Raw genomic sequence first — 19811 nt, 5'->3', positions numbered from 1 at the left:
ATTTGTCTCTCTCTCTCTCTCTCTCTCTCTCTCTCTCTCTCTCTCTGTCTCTCTCCAAAATGTAATTAATTTTCTTACTAATATTTTGTTTAAATACTTTTTTCTCTGGTATTTAACAATGTAAGATCTTTTTTCTATCGAAACTTTATTTTTGGATCTTATTAATCCAAACGATATAATAAATTTGAACAAACGAGCAGTATTAATTTACCATATTAATCGATAGTTACATCTATTATTTCATTAATTGAGAATAATTCAATGATTATAATTACGATACATCGAATGACGAATTAAATTACGAGTCATTCAAATCTTGTTGCCATTTCTCAATAACCTATAGTTTCCAGACTAACTAATTTGCAGCTACTAGGTCATTCAAGAGACGCATGCTATTTGAGTACAAAGCGGCACATGCCTCTTGGACAATTTAATCAAACTGGTGTCAAATAAATGCGGCATTATATGTAAATTCCTACAAATACGGACTTGCATACATACGTGATCAATTCTCAAACTTGTTAATTTTTAATTATTATGATAATATACTTTTATTGTTTGACCAAAATTAAAATAAATAATTCTTTCTCACGTTTTAAGAAGTTTTATCGGCATGTGAACTAAAAACTAAAACGGGTACCACTCGATGCGAGAACTGACTCATCGAACTCGATTACCGAGCCGATTCGCGCGTTATGTACTTTCTCCCGTCAGCCTCGTCTTCGACATAAAGTAGTAGTAAAACGGACACAATGGGAAAGAAGAAAAAAAGAAGCGCACGAAGGAGTCTGGTAAATGGTTTCGCATTCGCGCTTTCCCACCGGCAATGGCTTCTCGCGAGGTCGTGTCGCGATGCCGATCGTAAATCGAGGCAGCAAAGTCAAGGGTTAGTCTTGGTGTATGAAAATTGCTCAATGGTACTCCTGTCTCTTTTTCTCTATTTAATAACTTTAAAGATTTAAAAAGAAAGTAAAGATAAATCTCATTAACTACACAACTATAACAGCCGATGCTGCTGCAACAACCGGCCCACCATGCGAGATCGAAACAACGGTGTCATCGACCGATTCAAACACTCGCACACTTTTATCGCTCGATTTTCCCTGATTCTCCACGTCGACAACTTCCCCGAAACTTCTTTCCACTACACGCGCACGCAAATACGTTTCGAGAACACTAGACAAGCTGTACACACCGGTAACTAGCGGAAAAACTGGCTCTTGTAAAGATAGCGACGAGAGCGCAACACGACACACACGGCAATAATAACGACGACAGCGACAGCTTCGGCGAAGCGCACGTTCGCGAATCCCGATCGGAGAGCACGACGACTCCGGCGCACGCTGGACCACCCTCGAAGCGCCCGCGATTCTGCGACTCACCCTCCTTCCGTCTCCCGCTCGCTCACTCACTCGATCACTCACTCACTCGCACACCCGGTCCGGCGTTATACCACCCTTGCCGGGCTTCCTCCCTGTACCCCGCGCTTTCCATCTCCTGCTAGAACGAGGGAGTTCTCGCTGGGGTGGGATCAATATGAGTTGGGCGAACGCGGGAAATTTGCGCGCAGGTCCTTCTCCACCCTCGACGCGATGGTGGATACACACACTAGCCTCTCCCTCCCTCCACCTCCTGTCGTGTGTTCTTTACCCGCACCCTCCTCGTCTGTCCTACCGCCTACATCCGCGCCCACCGTTCTTTTTTTTGTCCCTCTCCCCCGTGTTTTCCCTGGTGTTCGTGACCCGACTCACGCCGTCCTCGCCGCGAGAGAAGTCGATGTTGGCCTCGTATGATCGTCCTGTTTCTTTTCAAGAACCTGGTAATTCACGCATCTCTGTCGCCCTATTCGAAATTAGCCACTGGCTCGAGGATACAGTCGAAGGACTCAGGTTGAGTAAATTTCTCTTCCGTCCCTCATGGGAAACAATTGCTGTCTCGAATATTGAGGTATACATTCTCACAGAATATCCTGTACACATAAACATAAATATTTCTCCATTCGTAGAATTTCCTACATAATTTCCTTTACAACAGTTATCTTATTATTTTTATTGTTAGATTCTTATACTTAGATGTTTCTTATATTCACATTTATCTTCAAGGTAAAGGTGCCTTAAAAATCTTTATCGTTACACTTTCGAGAAATATGATATGATGAATAATGCAAATATGTATGAGAGCTAGTATAACTTGCTAGACATACTATATTTATTGTACAACTTGAAACTTCTACTTTCCCGATTTTCATGCTTCGAGAACTCTATATTTATCTCCATCTCAAAAAGATTGAAATTAAAAAATAAATATTCGCGCTGTACAAATTTTTAAATGTTTCGCCCAATAAAGTCGATCATTTAGTCGAGCAAATCGAGGAATCATGTAAGAGATAGTCGCAATCAATTCGAGAGATAAAGTACAGAAATTTAATAAACTATAACGTGCCACATAAGTATCTGTTAAACAGATAACAGTCAGAAAAAAATATAAAGAAGAAAAGCTATAGATCATAAACTTGCGACACATTATGAAAAGAACGCTGAATTTTACGCTCTAAAAATTTAACTAAATACAAATCTGAAAATAATTTTATTAAACTATAACAAAATAATTACACCGGAATCTAAAATATGATGAGTAACGCTGCAAAAAGCTTTGACAGTCTAACCAGTTTGAGCATAATTATTTTGATGGTCCAACAAAATTGTTTTCAGATGTATTTAACTAAATTTTTAGATACTTCAGCAAAACCGTTCTTTCTATCACGCATCACGCAGTGCTCTCTGAGTCTCCTCGTTTTTAATTAGTACATCCATTCCTAGAAATTAAGCAGCTTTTATTTCATCCACAAGAACAGGTTTTCGCGATCGATGACTTTTTCACGGAGTCCCGTGGGAATACCTCAGCAAACGCCTCCACAGTTTAGCCATACTGGTATTAACAAAATCGATAACATGTCTGCACGTTTCGGGCTGTTGCACAAGACTTTCGAACTCGTGCTACTTATAGAAAATAAGACCATAAAACAGTCATATGTATCTTTAAGGATTAGATCTACTACTACAAAGATCTAATATTACAAAGATAATAATATCAATATTAATAACTTCAAAATAAACAGTAGTAGTTTAACTTCTTTAATCATGTTTTTATAATCATGAATATCACCTAAATTGGTTCGTTCATGCGTTTTCTCTAAGATCTTTTTCATTTCTTAGTTAATGTGATTTAGACTTAACTTCACTTAACCTAATGATAATATAAAAATTATTTTTCTAACTATAATTAATCACTGATGGTTTTGTAATGTGACAACTTTAAAAGTTACTCACTACAAAATTAGCAGTTTAACGATTAATAATAGCTAAAATAAAGAATACAATTTTTACATTATCATTCAGTCTCTAGTTAATAATAAAAAAAATGAAAAAGAAATGGACTTAATTCATTTCTAAGTCATTGATTCGACTTGCTCCTTCTTGATTTTATTAGCAGCAGATTTGAACGTTGAATGAATTTTTTCACAAATTCATGAGAACATCCGGCGACGCCCCATGTCATGGAAGCGCATCTTAGGGAACGACGATATCACTATATCCGACTTTCGACTTCACGTTACGCTTGGTCGCGTTATACACGGAGATCGATCCATGCGATACAAACCCACGATGCGACCGCAGTTATTTCTTCCGCTCTGCAATGGTGCGATCAATTAAACGTGCTTTTATGCAAACGAGCTGCACGATGCAAAACAAACGCGAAGATAAATAGATTTCCGATTTTCTGATTATATAGTGAATTGGAACCGTGTTCTCCGACGCGGCCTGCGGGTGCGAAAATATAAACTTTTGCTTTATTTGTTAGAAAAGTGCTAATTAACGCTCCCTGTATCCATGAGAGTTTCTGCGCGCTGTTCCTGTGAACTCTCGCTTCAAAATAAAGCATGGCCTCGGGTCTTCAGTGTCCCTTAGGGCGTACAGCACGTTCTGTGATATTATTAGTAAGTGATTTCTATTTGATTAATACATACATATATTATAAACGAATAAATTTGAAAGCGTTACAGAAACTTATACTGAACGTTATTAACTTCTTATCACCAGATGAACAGTTAATTACATTACAACTCACACGTTTGGAGAAAACCGTCGAGTGTTACTTTAAACATTTTCTCTTTCCTTCATACACACTTTTTCTTATAGATGTTATTGTAAATATCTCAAATTTCATTCATTAAACGATCGACAGCCCACGGAAAAACGATCGTTACATGAAAAGGGTCGATCCACTCTCACTGCTGTCAAAGTCTGTTATCTGATTATATACGGCCTATAGATCGTCGCCATGCCCACTCGCAATCACGTTACGAATTACTGAAAGAAGTTCCGCATATCGCACAGCTTCGCAACGGACAAGCGACACGACCGACGTGGTGCGTTTGACGTATCGTGATTACCGATGGCATGCGATCGTATGAGTGGCGAACATACACCACGATATAGATACAAAGAATCGCTTCATCGTTGCATCGGCGTTGAATTACATCTCATACATCGGTACAATCGCACTTCCGCTCCTTGTCGCATAATTATTTCGATCTCGCGAGTGACTTGAGAGTATAGAACATACACGCACATCGCAGTATACGAATCTATAATCTGAAAAAAGAATTTGGTTGCATTAATTGGAATTCTGATTGAAAATCAGAATTTTCTGGTTGAATTTATTACAATTCTAATTGCGATAATCAGAATTTTGATCGATATGAATCAGAATCTTCAGATTCATCTATTTTCAACAGAAATTTTTCTCAGTATAGAAGTTTGCGATTAAAATGCGAAACATAACACGAATGTCTAATCTAATATGAGAGAGACGAGACGACTCGAGTAAATCGCGCCAATCATTACAGATCAGTTTAGAGTAGAATTTCATACTTTTATATTATAATTATCCGGTCTTTGAAATGTCTTGATAAAGTTACCTTAAGAGCAAGAAATTATTATAATATAATCTGCTCTTAAAAGTTATAACATTTCTAAATCAAACAAGCAAAGTTACTTCTACTTGTGTATGAAGCTGCCACGATGAAATATGCTCGTTGAAATAGCTCACTTCAACCTGAAACTCTTATCAAACTGTCGCGTATTAGGCCACATTATGTCGTTACGGCCTACTCGCCAAGGCACCCATACTTATGACGCAATAAAAGCGGAAACTAGAGCGCCAAGCGTCTCAAATGAGTTCCATGAAAATATTAAACACTAAGCATCCGGAACTTTGCATTTACAAGAACGATCTGCAACTATCAGAGCAACAGCGCCCTCATATATCAACGAGATTACTGATTACGAGAATTCATTCGGACAAGTCAAAGAGCTTACTCTAAATATCACTCATGCATATATTACGATAATCATATTTATGTTACGTACATCCATGATATTTAATATTAAATGAATGTAAAACAATATTAAACAGAAACATATTTTGAAAATCATTCGGTTGGAAAAGTCAGATTATTTTTATGTCGAATTATGTATGTATTATTTAACAAACAATGTTACAATGTCACAGTTAATTATTATAATTAAGTTTATATCATATTTATTATATTTTACAGTTAATACCTATTGTATTGACATTCACGAATTAATAATTTGCACGCAATTCCCAAGCAAGCATAATGAGACTCAGTTATTTCTACTTAATGCTAAATTAGACAAAAAAAAATCTCTTCTTTTTTTTCGCTACTTATAATAAGTCGCTATTTAATGTAACATTATGTGCTCAATGTGAACGGAATAATGAATCTATCTAAAAGATAGATAGAAAAGAACGAGTTAATTAATATCTTGTTTAACAAAGATGATTTTACCCGTCAAACTAATCTTTAAAATTCCTTGAAAAAGAAATAATGAACTTTTTATCCAGCTTAATAACAATATTTATGTTGTGTATAAATATTTATTATAGTTTATAAGTTTATATAGAAATAGTATATAAATATTTATGTAAGTCTACTAGAAATATACTACAAATAAAAATGCATAAAATTACATGCTCAATAAATGTGAAATTTATACAATTTATACAATTTATAATAAACGTTATAGACATATATTGTATATTTTTGTCTATTCTAAATCATTTCTTGTACATGTATAACATTTCTTTTTACAGTCATCATTGTTTATTTACAGGAGTTGGCTCGATCCGAAATGTAAAAAATAAATATCAGCTATCGACTTTACATAAGCTCGGTTACGAGATCGGTTGCCAGGGATCTCTTTAGATGCGTGACGAAATCCGTATTACAGTTAAACTACGGAAAGGAGAAGCATTTAGCAAGACAACGCTAACGGCGATACAAGGGATACAGTGGCCAATTTTACTAGGAATTTAAATCTCGTCGACCAGACGTCCATACGAGCACCGCGGGTTGAAAATCGTATACCCGCATTCCCGGAGAGAGTAGATGGGTTTGACAGTGTGATTGAGCGCCAAGTCGGAGGAGAGGCGGAGGTTTCTACATTTTTTTTTGCAAACCCTGTACGTTACCGCGGATCACACGGACGAATATTTATGCAATTACATTCATTTACATAATCAGATATAATGACTCGCATTTATCATCCGTCTAATATCTTCACATACGCACGAATGAATGTGCTCCGTTATGCGAATGGAGATAAAATATCGAGTTATACGGAAAAATAGATGGAGATTCGTCTTTTTTTTTTTACATCGCTCTAGACAATTTGCAAACAATTTATACTTGTTTAAACACGTATATAAAAAGTTTCAAATTATTAAATTACAGCTAATCAACATTAATTATAATTAATCATCAACATTTTTTTAAGAAATACAAATAAAAATAAAATTTATTTTTCGTTCTTGTTCTATTTGAATTAGATAGTATGTATCTTATTCTTATTTTTTTCGATTAAGTGAATATATGAATTCTAAATGCATGAAAATGTCCTGCGCGCGCGCGTGTGTGTGTGTGTGTGTGTGTGTGTGTGTGTGTTGAATTATTAAATTACAACTATCAACAATTATATCTACCAATATTTTTTAAGAGGTATAGAAATGAAATTCATTTCTCATTCTCGTTCTATTATCATATATAGACGGTATTTTATTCTTAATTTTTTCGATAATAAATAAATAAAATTTCATCTTGCTTTCACTTTTCCTTAAATGTTTATAAAATTGTCATTTACGAAAAGATGATACTTAAACATATGTAAGGTATATGTCGAAGGTCTAGATGAGATTTGCAAAGTTTAAGAGGTGTTCATAAATCGTTTTTATTTTAAGATTTATTTTAAGTAACATCTTAAGATAATAATATAGCCATCTGATTGACTTATTATATCTTAAATCTGTACTTAAGACAGTTTTAAATGTATAAATCGACTATGAATACGGTTTAAGGCCTAAATGATCACATCTGTGAGGAACCTCGTTAACAAATGAAAAAAAATATTGGTGCTGTCATCTTCACGTCTGCCTGTGGACTACATCGCGATTGCCTGCCTCGATAAAGCAGAATTCGATCTGTCGGTAACAAAGTACATATTACAGATACCCACTACACCCACAATGGTAACAGATTCGTTGTTATCTTGTGCAAAGAATTTACAACTAAGAATAAAACAGAAATAATTTGTTCAAAATAAAAATTACTTATTAAAAAATAATTGCTTATAAAATTTTGTCTTTAAAATAGAAAAATTAAAAAAAAACAATTAGCATAGAGAGAGTAATTTCTTCAAAGTCTTATTGTCTTCAATTTCTTCATTTTTATGGAACAAGATTATAAATCGACGCTACACTTTAATATGCATTCAGATGTAAACAGGATTTGAGATCGGATTTAAATACAAACCCATCGTTTTCCTCACCGCAGCGGTCTTGCGGTTTAATAACCGGAACTCGAGGTAGCCGTCGTTTGTCAGTTCATTAGCGCGCTAACCGCGCTCTAAAAAGAAAAGTCTTCGAAGGATCGTTCGCGCGAGACGCTGCGTTTCGATCAACCGGCACGTCCGCTCTCTACGTTGTAGTCTCTCGCCGCGAACGTAATAATCTTATTTGATTGCTTTCTCTCTCTCTCTCTCTCTCTCTCTCTCTCTCTCTCTCTCTCTATCTCTCTTTCTCTTTCTCTTTCTCGAAGGGGAGGGCTTGGCAAAAATATGAGAAATATACTGTATCGTCCACGCAGCGATTCTCAACCGGGTTGCCCGAGGGTGTCACGAACATCTCTCGGAGATGCCGTATTGAAAGACATCCGTTAAACGCAAACATACGTCGTACGTTATAAATAAATTTCTTCCGAATGGTGCAGGAAGAAATGTTAACAGTATTATTTCTTCATCACTAGACGAAAAAAAGATGGAGTTCTTAATAAGATTTTACAAAAGTATGAAATTATTATCTAATTAATGAATAATTAAATAAAAATACATTCTCGCTGAATAGATTGCGATTAAAATTTGAACTGTCGGTGAACATACAACACCGGTGCAAGGTGCCGGAATCCGCTTGTTTGCTCATGGCGTTATCTTCCAGACATAGAGTAACGCCATGTGCCCGGATCCAGTTTGTATCAAAGTGCATTCGGTCACCATCTGTGTTGACAAAAAGAAATTTCATTTCGAGAGGAGGGAATAAGAAGAGAAGCGCGCGCGGAAATGCACGGAAATGCACTGTTCAGGGATTCGAGGAAGATTTTGATCGCGGTTAATATCTTAAACCGTCTCCTAATCTAATTCCACCACTTATATCTCTCAGCTATGGACTCTGTGATAAACGATTTCGCCAACCAACCGTTCGTAATCGCGCCGAGACGATGTATTATAAAAGGCACCGTTACAATTAGCGTTTGCAACGAGCAATTTCAGATCGGCGCCCGCGGGACAAAAAGAGAAAGACAGGGAGAGAACCGAGGCTTATCGCAAGCTCCGATCGGCCAACGAGTCCGTGCACAAGGTAGGAAGGTGCAGGCGGATAAATTTCGTTTAACGTAACATCATTAAATCGTGACCGGTCCGCGCCGTTGAGCGCTATCTCAAAAACTTTTACGCGCGAGCAGGCAGGCGCGCGAATGAACGCGAAAGTTGCTGAAGAGAATAAAATTTATGACGATACGCGTCGCGGGTGCAACCTTTCGGCCGATGGGCAACGTCCGCCGCATGCTCGTAGCAACGGTTGCGAGTGCAAAAGAAAAAACGAACTACCGCGCGATTGCAAATTTATTCGACTCGCTTCGAGGCAAGCTCGCCACGATATCACCTTCTCGCAAGATGACATGCGATGATACCACCAATATGAAAGTGAAATAAATATTTTAAAAATAACTTTCAATTCACTGCGCAATACTGTTTCAATCAGTATCACTTTGCGTAACGCAATAATATATTTTTATAAACAGGATTGTTACAAATTTTTTATTCTGAAGTTTTGTAATCTTTTTTTTTATTTCCAGACAAAATTCCATAATTTTCCCTGATGCTTTCAATAATAATATTTTGACATTTTTGTATTTGAAAACTAAAGAAAGTAATTTAACATAGCAATGGAAATTATTTATATTAATATTGTCGACACTACTTACATTTAATTGTTAATTCCAAAATTGTGTAAATATGACGTACGCATATTAAACTTTTTTAAAGCCAAGAATTTTAATTTTCAAAAATTTGTAATTTCAAAGATTGTAAATTTCATTTAATTTTTAAAGAATTTTAAATTTCACAAAAGTTTGCAAAATTCTCTGACATTTCCTTGATATCCCTGACTGTTTTCAATTTTTCTGACTTTTTAATTTTGTGACTATCCTATATAAAGGAATACCGAGAGACGTTCTTGTACACAGAAAAAATTATTTTGAACTATATAAAAAAATGAGTTCTAAATAAATTTTAAAATCGTTTTGTTAGTCCATCAAAATAATTATGCAGGACGATCAAGCATGATGAATAATACTGTTAAAAAAGTTTTAACATTCTAATAACTTGAGCATCCTACACAATTACTTTGATAGCTAAACTAAATGATTTTCAGATGTGTTATATTTAACAAAATTTTTAAATACTTCAGCAAAGCCATTTTTAATTATGACAATCAATAAAACAATTAATAAAATGGCCATGTTATTATTATAATATTTACTATCTCGGAAATCATAATTTCAGCTCCAGTAACTTTATCTCGCAATCGCTACAGTTGATTTGAATAACTTTCGAGTGGAAAGCAAATGTACGGAGCGCGAAGCGGAATACAAAAGGGACTCCCGGCCAGAAGAAACGTCGCATGTCGCGCGAGAGTGGACTACGATGGCTCAAATGGCCCGTATTTCAATAATGATAAATCACCCTGGTTCGACGCAACGACAGACACGGTTGGGCTTGAAGATCTCACCGTGAGATATCACTGTCAGGGGTCTATCTCGTGGCTTCTATCTTATAGATAGTCTTGTTCTCTCCCAGACTCTACAGGGCGATTCAAAATGAAACAGCACTCTCAAAGGCATTTCGATCCTTCACAAACACGATATTTCCTATTGTCACCTATAGATTATGTTTCACCTATAGGTGTTCGCCTTAGACTTTCTTTTTGTACGTCAATCATGATAACGTTTGTCCGTCTTGTGATACTACATGGATGATTCTTATGACAATTCAATATCAGAGAGATATACTTCGTATAATATTTGTTCATGATGATGTAATACATTCGTAGAGGCATACTAAAGATTTCGACATATCAAGAAGCTTTTAGAAATATCGACATATTCTTGAGATATTCTTGAGATAAATTTAAATTCCTATGTGCGACGGGAAACTCACGCGCTTCTTGCAACATCATTTGTAATGATTTTCCTCGTATCGTGCTATTCGCGCCCGATCAGCAAAAGACTCCGTCCTATTCTATACGTGCTTCCAACATCGCGTTCATGTCCAGATGCGTGGCACGTAAAGAAATCAAGCGAAGATAACTCCTACACGGAGATATTATGTTGTGATATACACCCGACTGCCGAAGTATTACTCACCCCGGACGTGTACGTGTACGTTCACGGTCTCGTATTCACGAAAGCAATGAATACGAGATGCGGGATCAATTCAAACGACGGATTAAACGCGTTCGAGATCGTTCGGGGTCGTAAGAAGGAAGAGAAGAACTCGATAGGGTATAGTTATATACTTCTGTCTAAAGGCGTTAGCCGAATATTGGAATTTTCTCACGTCTTGTCATAACAAAATTCTCAAAAACAACCAATTTTTTTAACCGAATTACGAATTTAAATTTACAACATTGATAATGTTGCGCAGGATAAAAACAGTTTTGCTAAAGTATTAAAAAATTCAGCTAGGTCTGAAAACAATTTTGTTAGACATCAAAATAATTAATGTAGAATACTCAAGCGAGTGTTTGCAATACCATTTTCCAAATATGATAAACGCTAAGGTCAGATAATCTTCTTCTTAACAACTATTTAAGAAAAGGATAACGTGATTTTAGCGTTTACCGTATTTATTGCAAAAACTCCCTAAAAAAAAAAACACAGTCTTATGTATAACGCATAGTGCATAAAATGTAAGAGACTCAACCAATTAGAAGCTTTCCTTTTCATGAAATGAATAAAGATCATAACACAAAATGACATAAGTTTCATAAGGCTGATAGACTAATGAAAATCCGACATAAAGACGTCATGTTGAATTTACATAAGATGTTCATTAGCTATGGTTAATACAATAGTTTATGGCATTTTGTATGTGACGATCCTATCTCTGATTATTTGATAATTAATTGTCATGTTTTATGCATTATGAGTTATGCAAAGATCTGTGTTCCAGACTTAACAGTCCAGACAATCATCTTAAGTCCTACATAATCATTTTGATCCAACGAAATTAAACAATTTAAATATGAAATAAGTTCAAATGAAGTTTTCAAATAAAATAAATCAAATTAAAAATAAAAAAGCTTCTAAAAGTACAACGAATATTGTTGCGGAAAAATGTTTATTGTAAACACAATTAAACAATTAAATGTTCGATTCGCAGTTAAGATCCTCATATAAAATCGAAGTAAAGTTTTACGTAGTCGCTAAAATATGATACTAAACAAGATTACAAAATTGTTATCATAAAAATTGTTTGTAAAAAGAAACGTGGATAAATTTTTGGAAGAATATCAAAATCTTAATCAAACTTTATCGTACCTAGGAATTGTTGAATTTAATTTCCATTAAATTTCCATAATATTATCAACAAAATTATTTTTCAATCTGTACGTATCTAGCTAAGTTTTTAAATATTTCTGCAAAACCGTGGATACAAGGCTAATCGCATTAGAAAATATATTCTGTGTAATAACACAAATGAGTGTTTTTTCGGCGACCGGTTTGTTCTATTTCCAACGTGATGTTACACGATTATTTCCTCCCTGCACCTTGCACGTGTCTGTACGACATACGGCAGCCGCATACCTGATGATATGCTCTTTTCTCCCGTCGTACTCGTAGTCATCGCCACTTCTGTCGCCGGTCTTTCGCGCGCATCATCGTGAGTCGTCTAACCGCGTCAACTCTACGTCTCACGTACGCGATACGTAATTTGCCACTAGTCGACGAAACTGCGCGAGGAAAATCATAGAAATTGCAAGGGAATTTCTTTCAATGTCGCGATATGCTATTTAATTATAAAACTTCTCTGAGAAACTCTTTCCTTTATTCAAAATTCCCATCTTTTTCTTATGCATATTTCTACCAGTGCAGATTAATTTTAATCTCCTTTCAACTCGCTTTTTATCTCTTCCTAGTTCTTAGAACTAGAAAAAGATGAAGAGTAAATGCATTCGAGATTAAAGTTAATTTACATTGCTGGAAACAGGTTTTAATGCATTTTGATTATCACAGCGTACTTGGACTTGCGTTTTAAAGATCGAAAAAAGAATATCGTGCGTTTAGATTTACGTCCGTTCTTTTCACGACGTGTCGTTACGCCATCAATTTGTGTAATTCTATGAAATCTTTTCACGGTCATATTCGCGACTCTCATTTTGCCATGCGCGAAATCATATAAATTTAACGTCACATTCTCCGCGGCCGCATATAAATATCACTAATAATTTTCCGTCTGTAGACGGCCGTAATCTGCATGTCTTTCAACAACAGTGAAAATGCACATGTCTGAACCGGATGCGTAGGTTACGCGTCCCTGACCTAGGACGTTTCGATTTTATAGAGTTAAAAGAGCCAGCAACGAGTGTCCCGACCGTGAGAAGTACTGAAATACCCATCTAAGAGAATCAATAATTTCATGGTTATCGTTTTCGTTTCGTGGAACGATGATCCTCTTATCTTACATAATCGGAGAATGAGAAACGAGAGAACCGTATGGGAAATTTACATAATAGTGCATTAACGATCCAGTCAAATTTGTAGTCATTAAAGGGACATTCGATTCGCAAATTAGAATTACATTCACCCTCCTAATACAATTAACGTCCTCACATTCATCAATATTCAGAAACACACGGTAATCCCAGCGGGTATAACTCTAACGTTCACTAATAACATTCGAGAGGTAATGTACGGTTGAAATAGTACGACTAATAGGTAAGCGCGACCGTAAACAAATCTGCGGATATACGGTCGTCGTATTTATATGGATGAAACCATCGTACGAGGAACGTGCGCGCTCTGAAAACGTATGATAGAGAAAGGAAACAATGTTGAGAGAAAGAGAAAGAAAGAAGAGCCGAGCAAGTAGTGGCAAGAGCAAAGCGCCTGGAGGTGCTTCTCCGTTGAACGCGCGGTGTTTAAAATCAAACGGAAACCCAGTTTAAGACCAGTGTACCTCTCCAGCATTCACTAATAATAGAGCAGATACTGGAAGGTTAGAAATACGACTTCCTCCCTTTGGCACGCCGCGCCGCGTGTGCCCCGTGTCCTAAAAATAACGAACGGACGTTCGACACACGCTCATCAGAGCGAGGAAAGAAAGGGCGAGGATGAGCCGCAGGGCGGCTGCCCAATTCAAACAGTAGGTACCCCCGTGCACCAGCACGTGCTTCCACTTATTCCCGGCGATAAGCCATTGGATTTGTACGTGCGTGCGCGATTTATACGGTAGGCCACGACCCGGAAAGCGTGTGAACTTGTAACCCAGCATCGCTGGTTTCAACCTCGTGATCAATTCAAAGTTCGAATGAACGAAAGACCGAGAATCTTGAGGCCAGAATCATGTTTAGTCTGCCTACAGCAGGCCTGTCCAATTTGAGCTAAAAAGCTCCGAAGCTAAAAAGCAAAGCTACTGACATAAAAAAATCAATATGAATAAGATATCAAAAACTGTAAAATTTACAGTCTATGAAATCTTAACTTTAATCACATTAAATGTTCTTGCGTCGATGGCTTTGCTTTTTGGCTCCGGCGCTCAAATTGGAAAGGTCTAATCTACAGCGTATATAACACTAAGGCTCAGTTTCACAATTCACGCTTAATTCTTAATCGTTCAACTTATTCTCATCTCTTTCCAATTCTAGTATTAGAAAAAGATGAGAAATAAGTAAATCTCGATTAAGAGTTAACCATGAGTTGTGAAACTCTGGGCTGGTATATTCATACTCAATTCTTATATTCAAGACCGTCTTAAGTTCAGTCCTGAGATGTCACGAACCAATCAGAGGGCCGCATTAACATCTTAAGATAGAACTTAAAACGGTTTTGAAATAAGAATCGACTATGAATACCGCCCTAAGCTAGCTGTAAAAGAAAAAGAAAAATTGCTCAATGGCTGACACTCTAATAATGTCTTAAGTCGCTAATGCGGCCCTCTGATTGGTTCATGACATCTTAAAACTGTACTTAAGACGGTCTTAAATATAAGATCCGACTATAAATATCGATCTATATATAAATTCATGATTAATAATACCTACATGAATTTTTCGTTAAAATTATCTTCGATTTCGTCACAGATCTTTGAAAGTTATGCATGTACGTGCATTTTTTTTGTCTCCTTTGTCTTTCCGCATACGCACGAGTGCGTAGCTTTACCGCATATTTGCTTGGATTCAATTGAGCAAATAGAGAAACGTGGTTCTTCGTCTGTGAGGCTTTCCTCGGGTCACAGGATCGATACCAGTTGGAGGTTTGTGATGCGGACGGTGTTGTGATGCGCATTACAATTCTATTCGTAGGAGACCCTACACTATCGATTACGCACAGAAGTGGCTACATGTCGATGAACTCGATCTGTACATAGGACATCGTATTTCGAGATATAGTACCAGCATATATTGCCGTTTTGCATGTCGAGCTCGACTAAATTAGAGACTCGATAGAACTGGATCTCGTTTAACTCCAACTACCTTTTTTCATCAACGAACACGGATAAAATCTTATTTTCTGTGTAATTCCAAATAAAAAACTTTAATAAAATTTAAATGAAAGCACAATAATAACTAGATTTTACGTCAACGAATTAAGCCAGGTTTTAATACTAAAAATTATATGGCAAATATACAAGCGTTTCAGCTATCCAGACCATTTTTAATGTAAAAATTATCAAATGTCAATTAAATATACAAATCAATAAACTGTAAATATTGAATATCAGTTATAAACATAAAAATTAATGAAATTTAATAAAACTTCAACTTTTTTTTGCAGCTCTATCATTAAGATATTTAATATAAAAAAATTATGAAGTAGTTCATCTGACTTGCGATTATACCCAATTTGAATGCAGCAAAATTTAATTTCGTGCATTATTCTTATCATATGACGTGTCTTATCGTATCACGCTCGAAATGCTCCTGGTTATTCGCAATAATCACGCGATCGTAAGATGTCGAGGATAAGTGCACATCGTCTCTTCATCTATTCCGTCTGTCACCGCGTAATACACGATGTGAATTCTTGTCCAACGATTGCTGATCAATGTAATTGCATTGCCTTTCACGTAAGATAAGAGCTCGAAGAGCTGGAATCTCCCAACTGCGTTTATCGCGTGACATCGCGATCTTCGATGCTACTTCGTGAATCTCTCAGCTTCGATTTATCGGTCGAAAGTTCAACAATAAATAAATTTAATAATATTCAAAAAATTGCAACGGTTTCTTCTTCCCGTTAGAAAGCCCTAAATTTTTTTTTAAATTTTGTATCTGATAATACTATCTAGGTAATACAATACAATAAATTATACACGTCAAAACACGGAAGCCGTGCGAGTCTTACCTTAGGACCATGAAAATTAATTTATAAGACAGATAAGATGCTACTTTATGAAGCCACCGCTCTTGGTTAAACTTTTCAACTTGTCTTTCTCCGATCGAACTCTGTTGACTACAGCGTGTTCCGAAGCGGGGATCCCGTCGTCGTCTCGAATTGTGCTCTACCGATCACGCAAACGAGCGTAAAAGCAGGATCCTGACAGAGGCGTTAGGATCGTTCGGCGCAGCGAACGGCACAAAACGGGTTAAAAGCGAATTAATAGCAAGTTGTCCGGCAAAGAAATATGTCGACGCGACGGACGACCGGACAGTTGAGGATAGTCGATTCTCTTTCCTTCTCTCCGGGGGAGACTTTTCTGACGATACGCCGCGAGGACCTTTTCGCGACCGAACGTCTATCTTCGCGCGATCGCGGAGTCGTGGCGCACGCCAGGGTGAAAGTTACTCGTCGCGACATAAACATCCTGGATAACGATTACGATAAAATTCAACGAGCCGGCCAATTCCCCGTAAGGCGAAATGCCATGTCGCTTATTCGGTTTCTCTTTCAGACGTTCACGTATAGATGTCTTTCAGGGGGATTCCGCTAAGTATCCGAACAACTATTTACTTACTTTATATATAATCTTTAACATTAGATATCTCAACGATATTAAGCCGCAAATTAAATTTTCTATTAAAGTTAAATTCGTTAAAATTACACAAAAAAGTAACATTTCATTGCTCGTTCATGTTTTACAATTCATACATATAATTCATGTATGTACCAGTATTTTCATTAAAAGAAAATCGGCTCTAAATTGTATGAAAGAGTCGTAAATAAAATTTCTTAGATACATAACTTACATATATATAATACAGCCTATACACAGAAAAATATTCTATTACTAAGAACTGATTATACTCGATTTACTTTCTTCCTTTAAGTAACGATTTTCTTTAACAAAAAATATTTTCTTGATAATAATCTTAAAATATACTTATTAGAAATTTTATAAAACCCATTATTATGTATTAAAATTAGAATTTATTTTTTTTTTTAAAGAAATCATAAAATTGATCAAAAAAGCGATTTCATATAATAATGCAAATCTAATTTTAATTTAATCTTCAGTATTATCTTAAATATACAGTATCTTCTTGAAATATTAAACACACTAGAATAGAATATTCAGAATATATTTTGAATAAATTTGATGCTTGTGAACTTATGACAAATTTGTGAACATATATGAACTTTTGAAATACTTGAAACAAATAAATATTATTTGTGTACAGTATGTATTTTTCTGTACGTATATTTAGTTTTATTTCATACTGATAATATACTTCCAACGATGCAAGCGTCTACGAATTATATTTAAAAGGATATCAGAATTCCTCATTAAAATCTTAATTTTATTGCTTTATTTAAGAATAAATGTATATGTAAAAGGCGTATGAACGAGATTGGTCGGAGACGGGCTGTACATATATATGACGAATCGACCAGACGAGAACGGCGACCTGCGTCCAACGCGATCCTTTGTCAAAGTCTCTTAATCATAGCCTCATTTCTCAAGCGGAATCTCCCGCGGATCTCCGAGCGTGGAGTACGCGGCGTGACGAACGACTCAATTATTGTCCGGCGCACCCCTCGAGGGGGACTTCACTTACCTCTTCCACAAGAGATCTCTGCATATTGGTCCAGCATAGTTTGCACGGGCACACGTCCTTACTCGGCTCCTTCGGGTTCTCATTCCGTTCGCGGTCCCGCATGTTACCGGCGGTCTGATGCGGCGGCGGCGGCGGCACCGGCGGCGGCAGCGGACTGGTGGCCACTTCGAGGCTGTCCGAGCTCGAATTGTGGCGTCGCGGCGGCGTAATATTGCTGCTGACGTTCGCCTGTTGGCAGGTAGCCTGCCTAACCTCGCACGACCTGCCATGCTCGTTGCCGTATTTGACGGCGTGCGATGGGGACATGTACAGATTCAACATGCACTTGTTGCTCGGCTGCTGCGGCTGCGGCCGCAGGAAGTCGTCCAGAAGATAAAAGCTTTGTGCGCGGCTCGATCGTGTAGTGGAGGTCGTGCCGCGAGTCTCTACAGCGCTCTGTTCCGTGGCTCTGCAATGGTCGCGTCCTTCTCTAATGCTCCTGCATTGTTCGGGATCATCCAGTTGATGTCGGTTACGCTGCGTAATGTGTCTCTCGTCGAGCTCGATTGTCGGTTCGCTATCTTGGTACAACCTGCGGCTGACCTTCGACTTGCCAGTAATTTGACCAAACTCTCCATTCTCCCGGTAAACGTCTCTACTGGCACGGGATACTCGTGCCGAGTAGGACGTCGGTTGTTGATAGCGCGTCTTACAGCTCGACCCTCGCGATTCCTCGCGGAAGTGATCACTTTCGATCATGGATATGCTCATGTTATGAGACAGGGAATTCTGGCTGATGTGAGAGCTACTGCTAGTTCCGACGGGAGTCCTTAAAAGTGCGCCAAGGGATCGCCATTTCCGATCCTGTTGGTTCGTCGATGTGGATGAAACCGAGGATCTGTTCCACTTCCTCTCATTCGATGGTGACGTCAACAGGCTGTTACCCACGGCCCACTTCCGTTCATTCGTAGGCGATGTCATCGAGGATGGCCACTTTCTCTCATTCGAGGGTGACGCCATCGAAGTACCTGACCATTTCCGCTCTGAGGACGGTGCACTAATAGCGGCAGTGGCACCGCCAGTTGCATTTAGCTGTTCCTCCCGTTGTCGGGCCTTCCACCAGGATGATGTTGAAGTAAAAAGGATTAACGCGCCCCGTAATGGATTCTGGTTCTTGGCCGTTCCCTTCGGCGAGAGGTCGCGATGATCCTTCACTTTCAACGGGCAGTCCCTGAAATTGGAATCGCATTCTCGGTCGCTAAACGCAGCGGCATCGCGCTGTTCCCTCAGGGCGTTCTTCGCGGCCGCCACCTCCTCCTCGTGATACAAGGTTGCATTCGTGCTGCGCAACCGTGGACGGATCCGCACGAAGCCGTAATCGTTACCGTCCTGAAGGACAGGATCGAACGGTTCGCGGGACTGTTGCTGGTGATGCTGCAGGAGAGAGCAATGCGCGGCCGCCGCAGCCGCAGCTGCCGCCGCCTGGCCGCTGGACGTGTACTGATGATGACCGTTGCTCAGTTGTAGACTCGGCTGTTGTAGCAATGTTGAGGTCCTCGCGCGATGACCCTCGCCGGCGGTGCCGCGTTGCAAGCACGAGAAGCTCGCCGAGTGCCGCAAGCTCGAGGGCGTGTTGCCCGGCTGACTCACGCCCAACATGTCGCCACCTTTTATTTTCAGTCTTTGATCTCTCGAGGGAGAGAGAACGGGTGTGTGTGTATATATTAATATAAGCGTGTACGTGTATACGTGACGAAGGCAGGACTGACACGAAGGGGGACTGGCAGGAAGGGGGGGGGGCAGGTAGAGAGGCAGTTAGCGAGGAGCAAAAGCTAAGATCGACCAAGGAACGGTTCAGCGGACGAAGCGGCAATCTAGCTCGTCATTACTCCTGGCAGTGTTTTTATCAGTCTCGCGATAAC

At 38.2% G+C, this 19811-nt stretch overlaps 1 protein-coding gene across 1 annotated transcript in view; it reads right to left on the bottom strand.

The window, feature by feature from the left end:
• Positions 1–19548, bottom strand: part of LOC105625563 (probable serine/threonine-protein kinase dyrk2) — a 119854-nt gene extending 100306 nt beyond the window's left edge. The window contains exon 1 of the mRNA XM_012206886.1: positions 17911–19548. Within this exon, the coding sequence (XP_012062276.1) occupies positions 17911–19548 (1638 nt within the window). The remainder of the gene's footprint in view (positions 1–17910) is intronic.
• Between the last annotated feature and the right edge of the window lie 263 nt (positions 19549–19811).

This window comes from Atta cephalotes (genome assembly GCF_000143395.1).
Source record: "Atta cephalotes unplaced genomic scaffold scaffold00003, whole genome shotgun sequence".
Classification (NCBI taxonomy): domain Eukaryota; kingdom Metazoa; phylum Arthropoda; class Insecta; order Hymenoptera; family Formicidae; genus Atta; species Atta cephalotes.
Note: the sequence above shows the minus strand (reverse complement) of the source record. Positions and strands in the feature narration are given on the sequence as shown.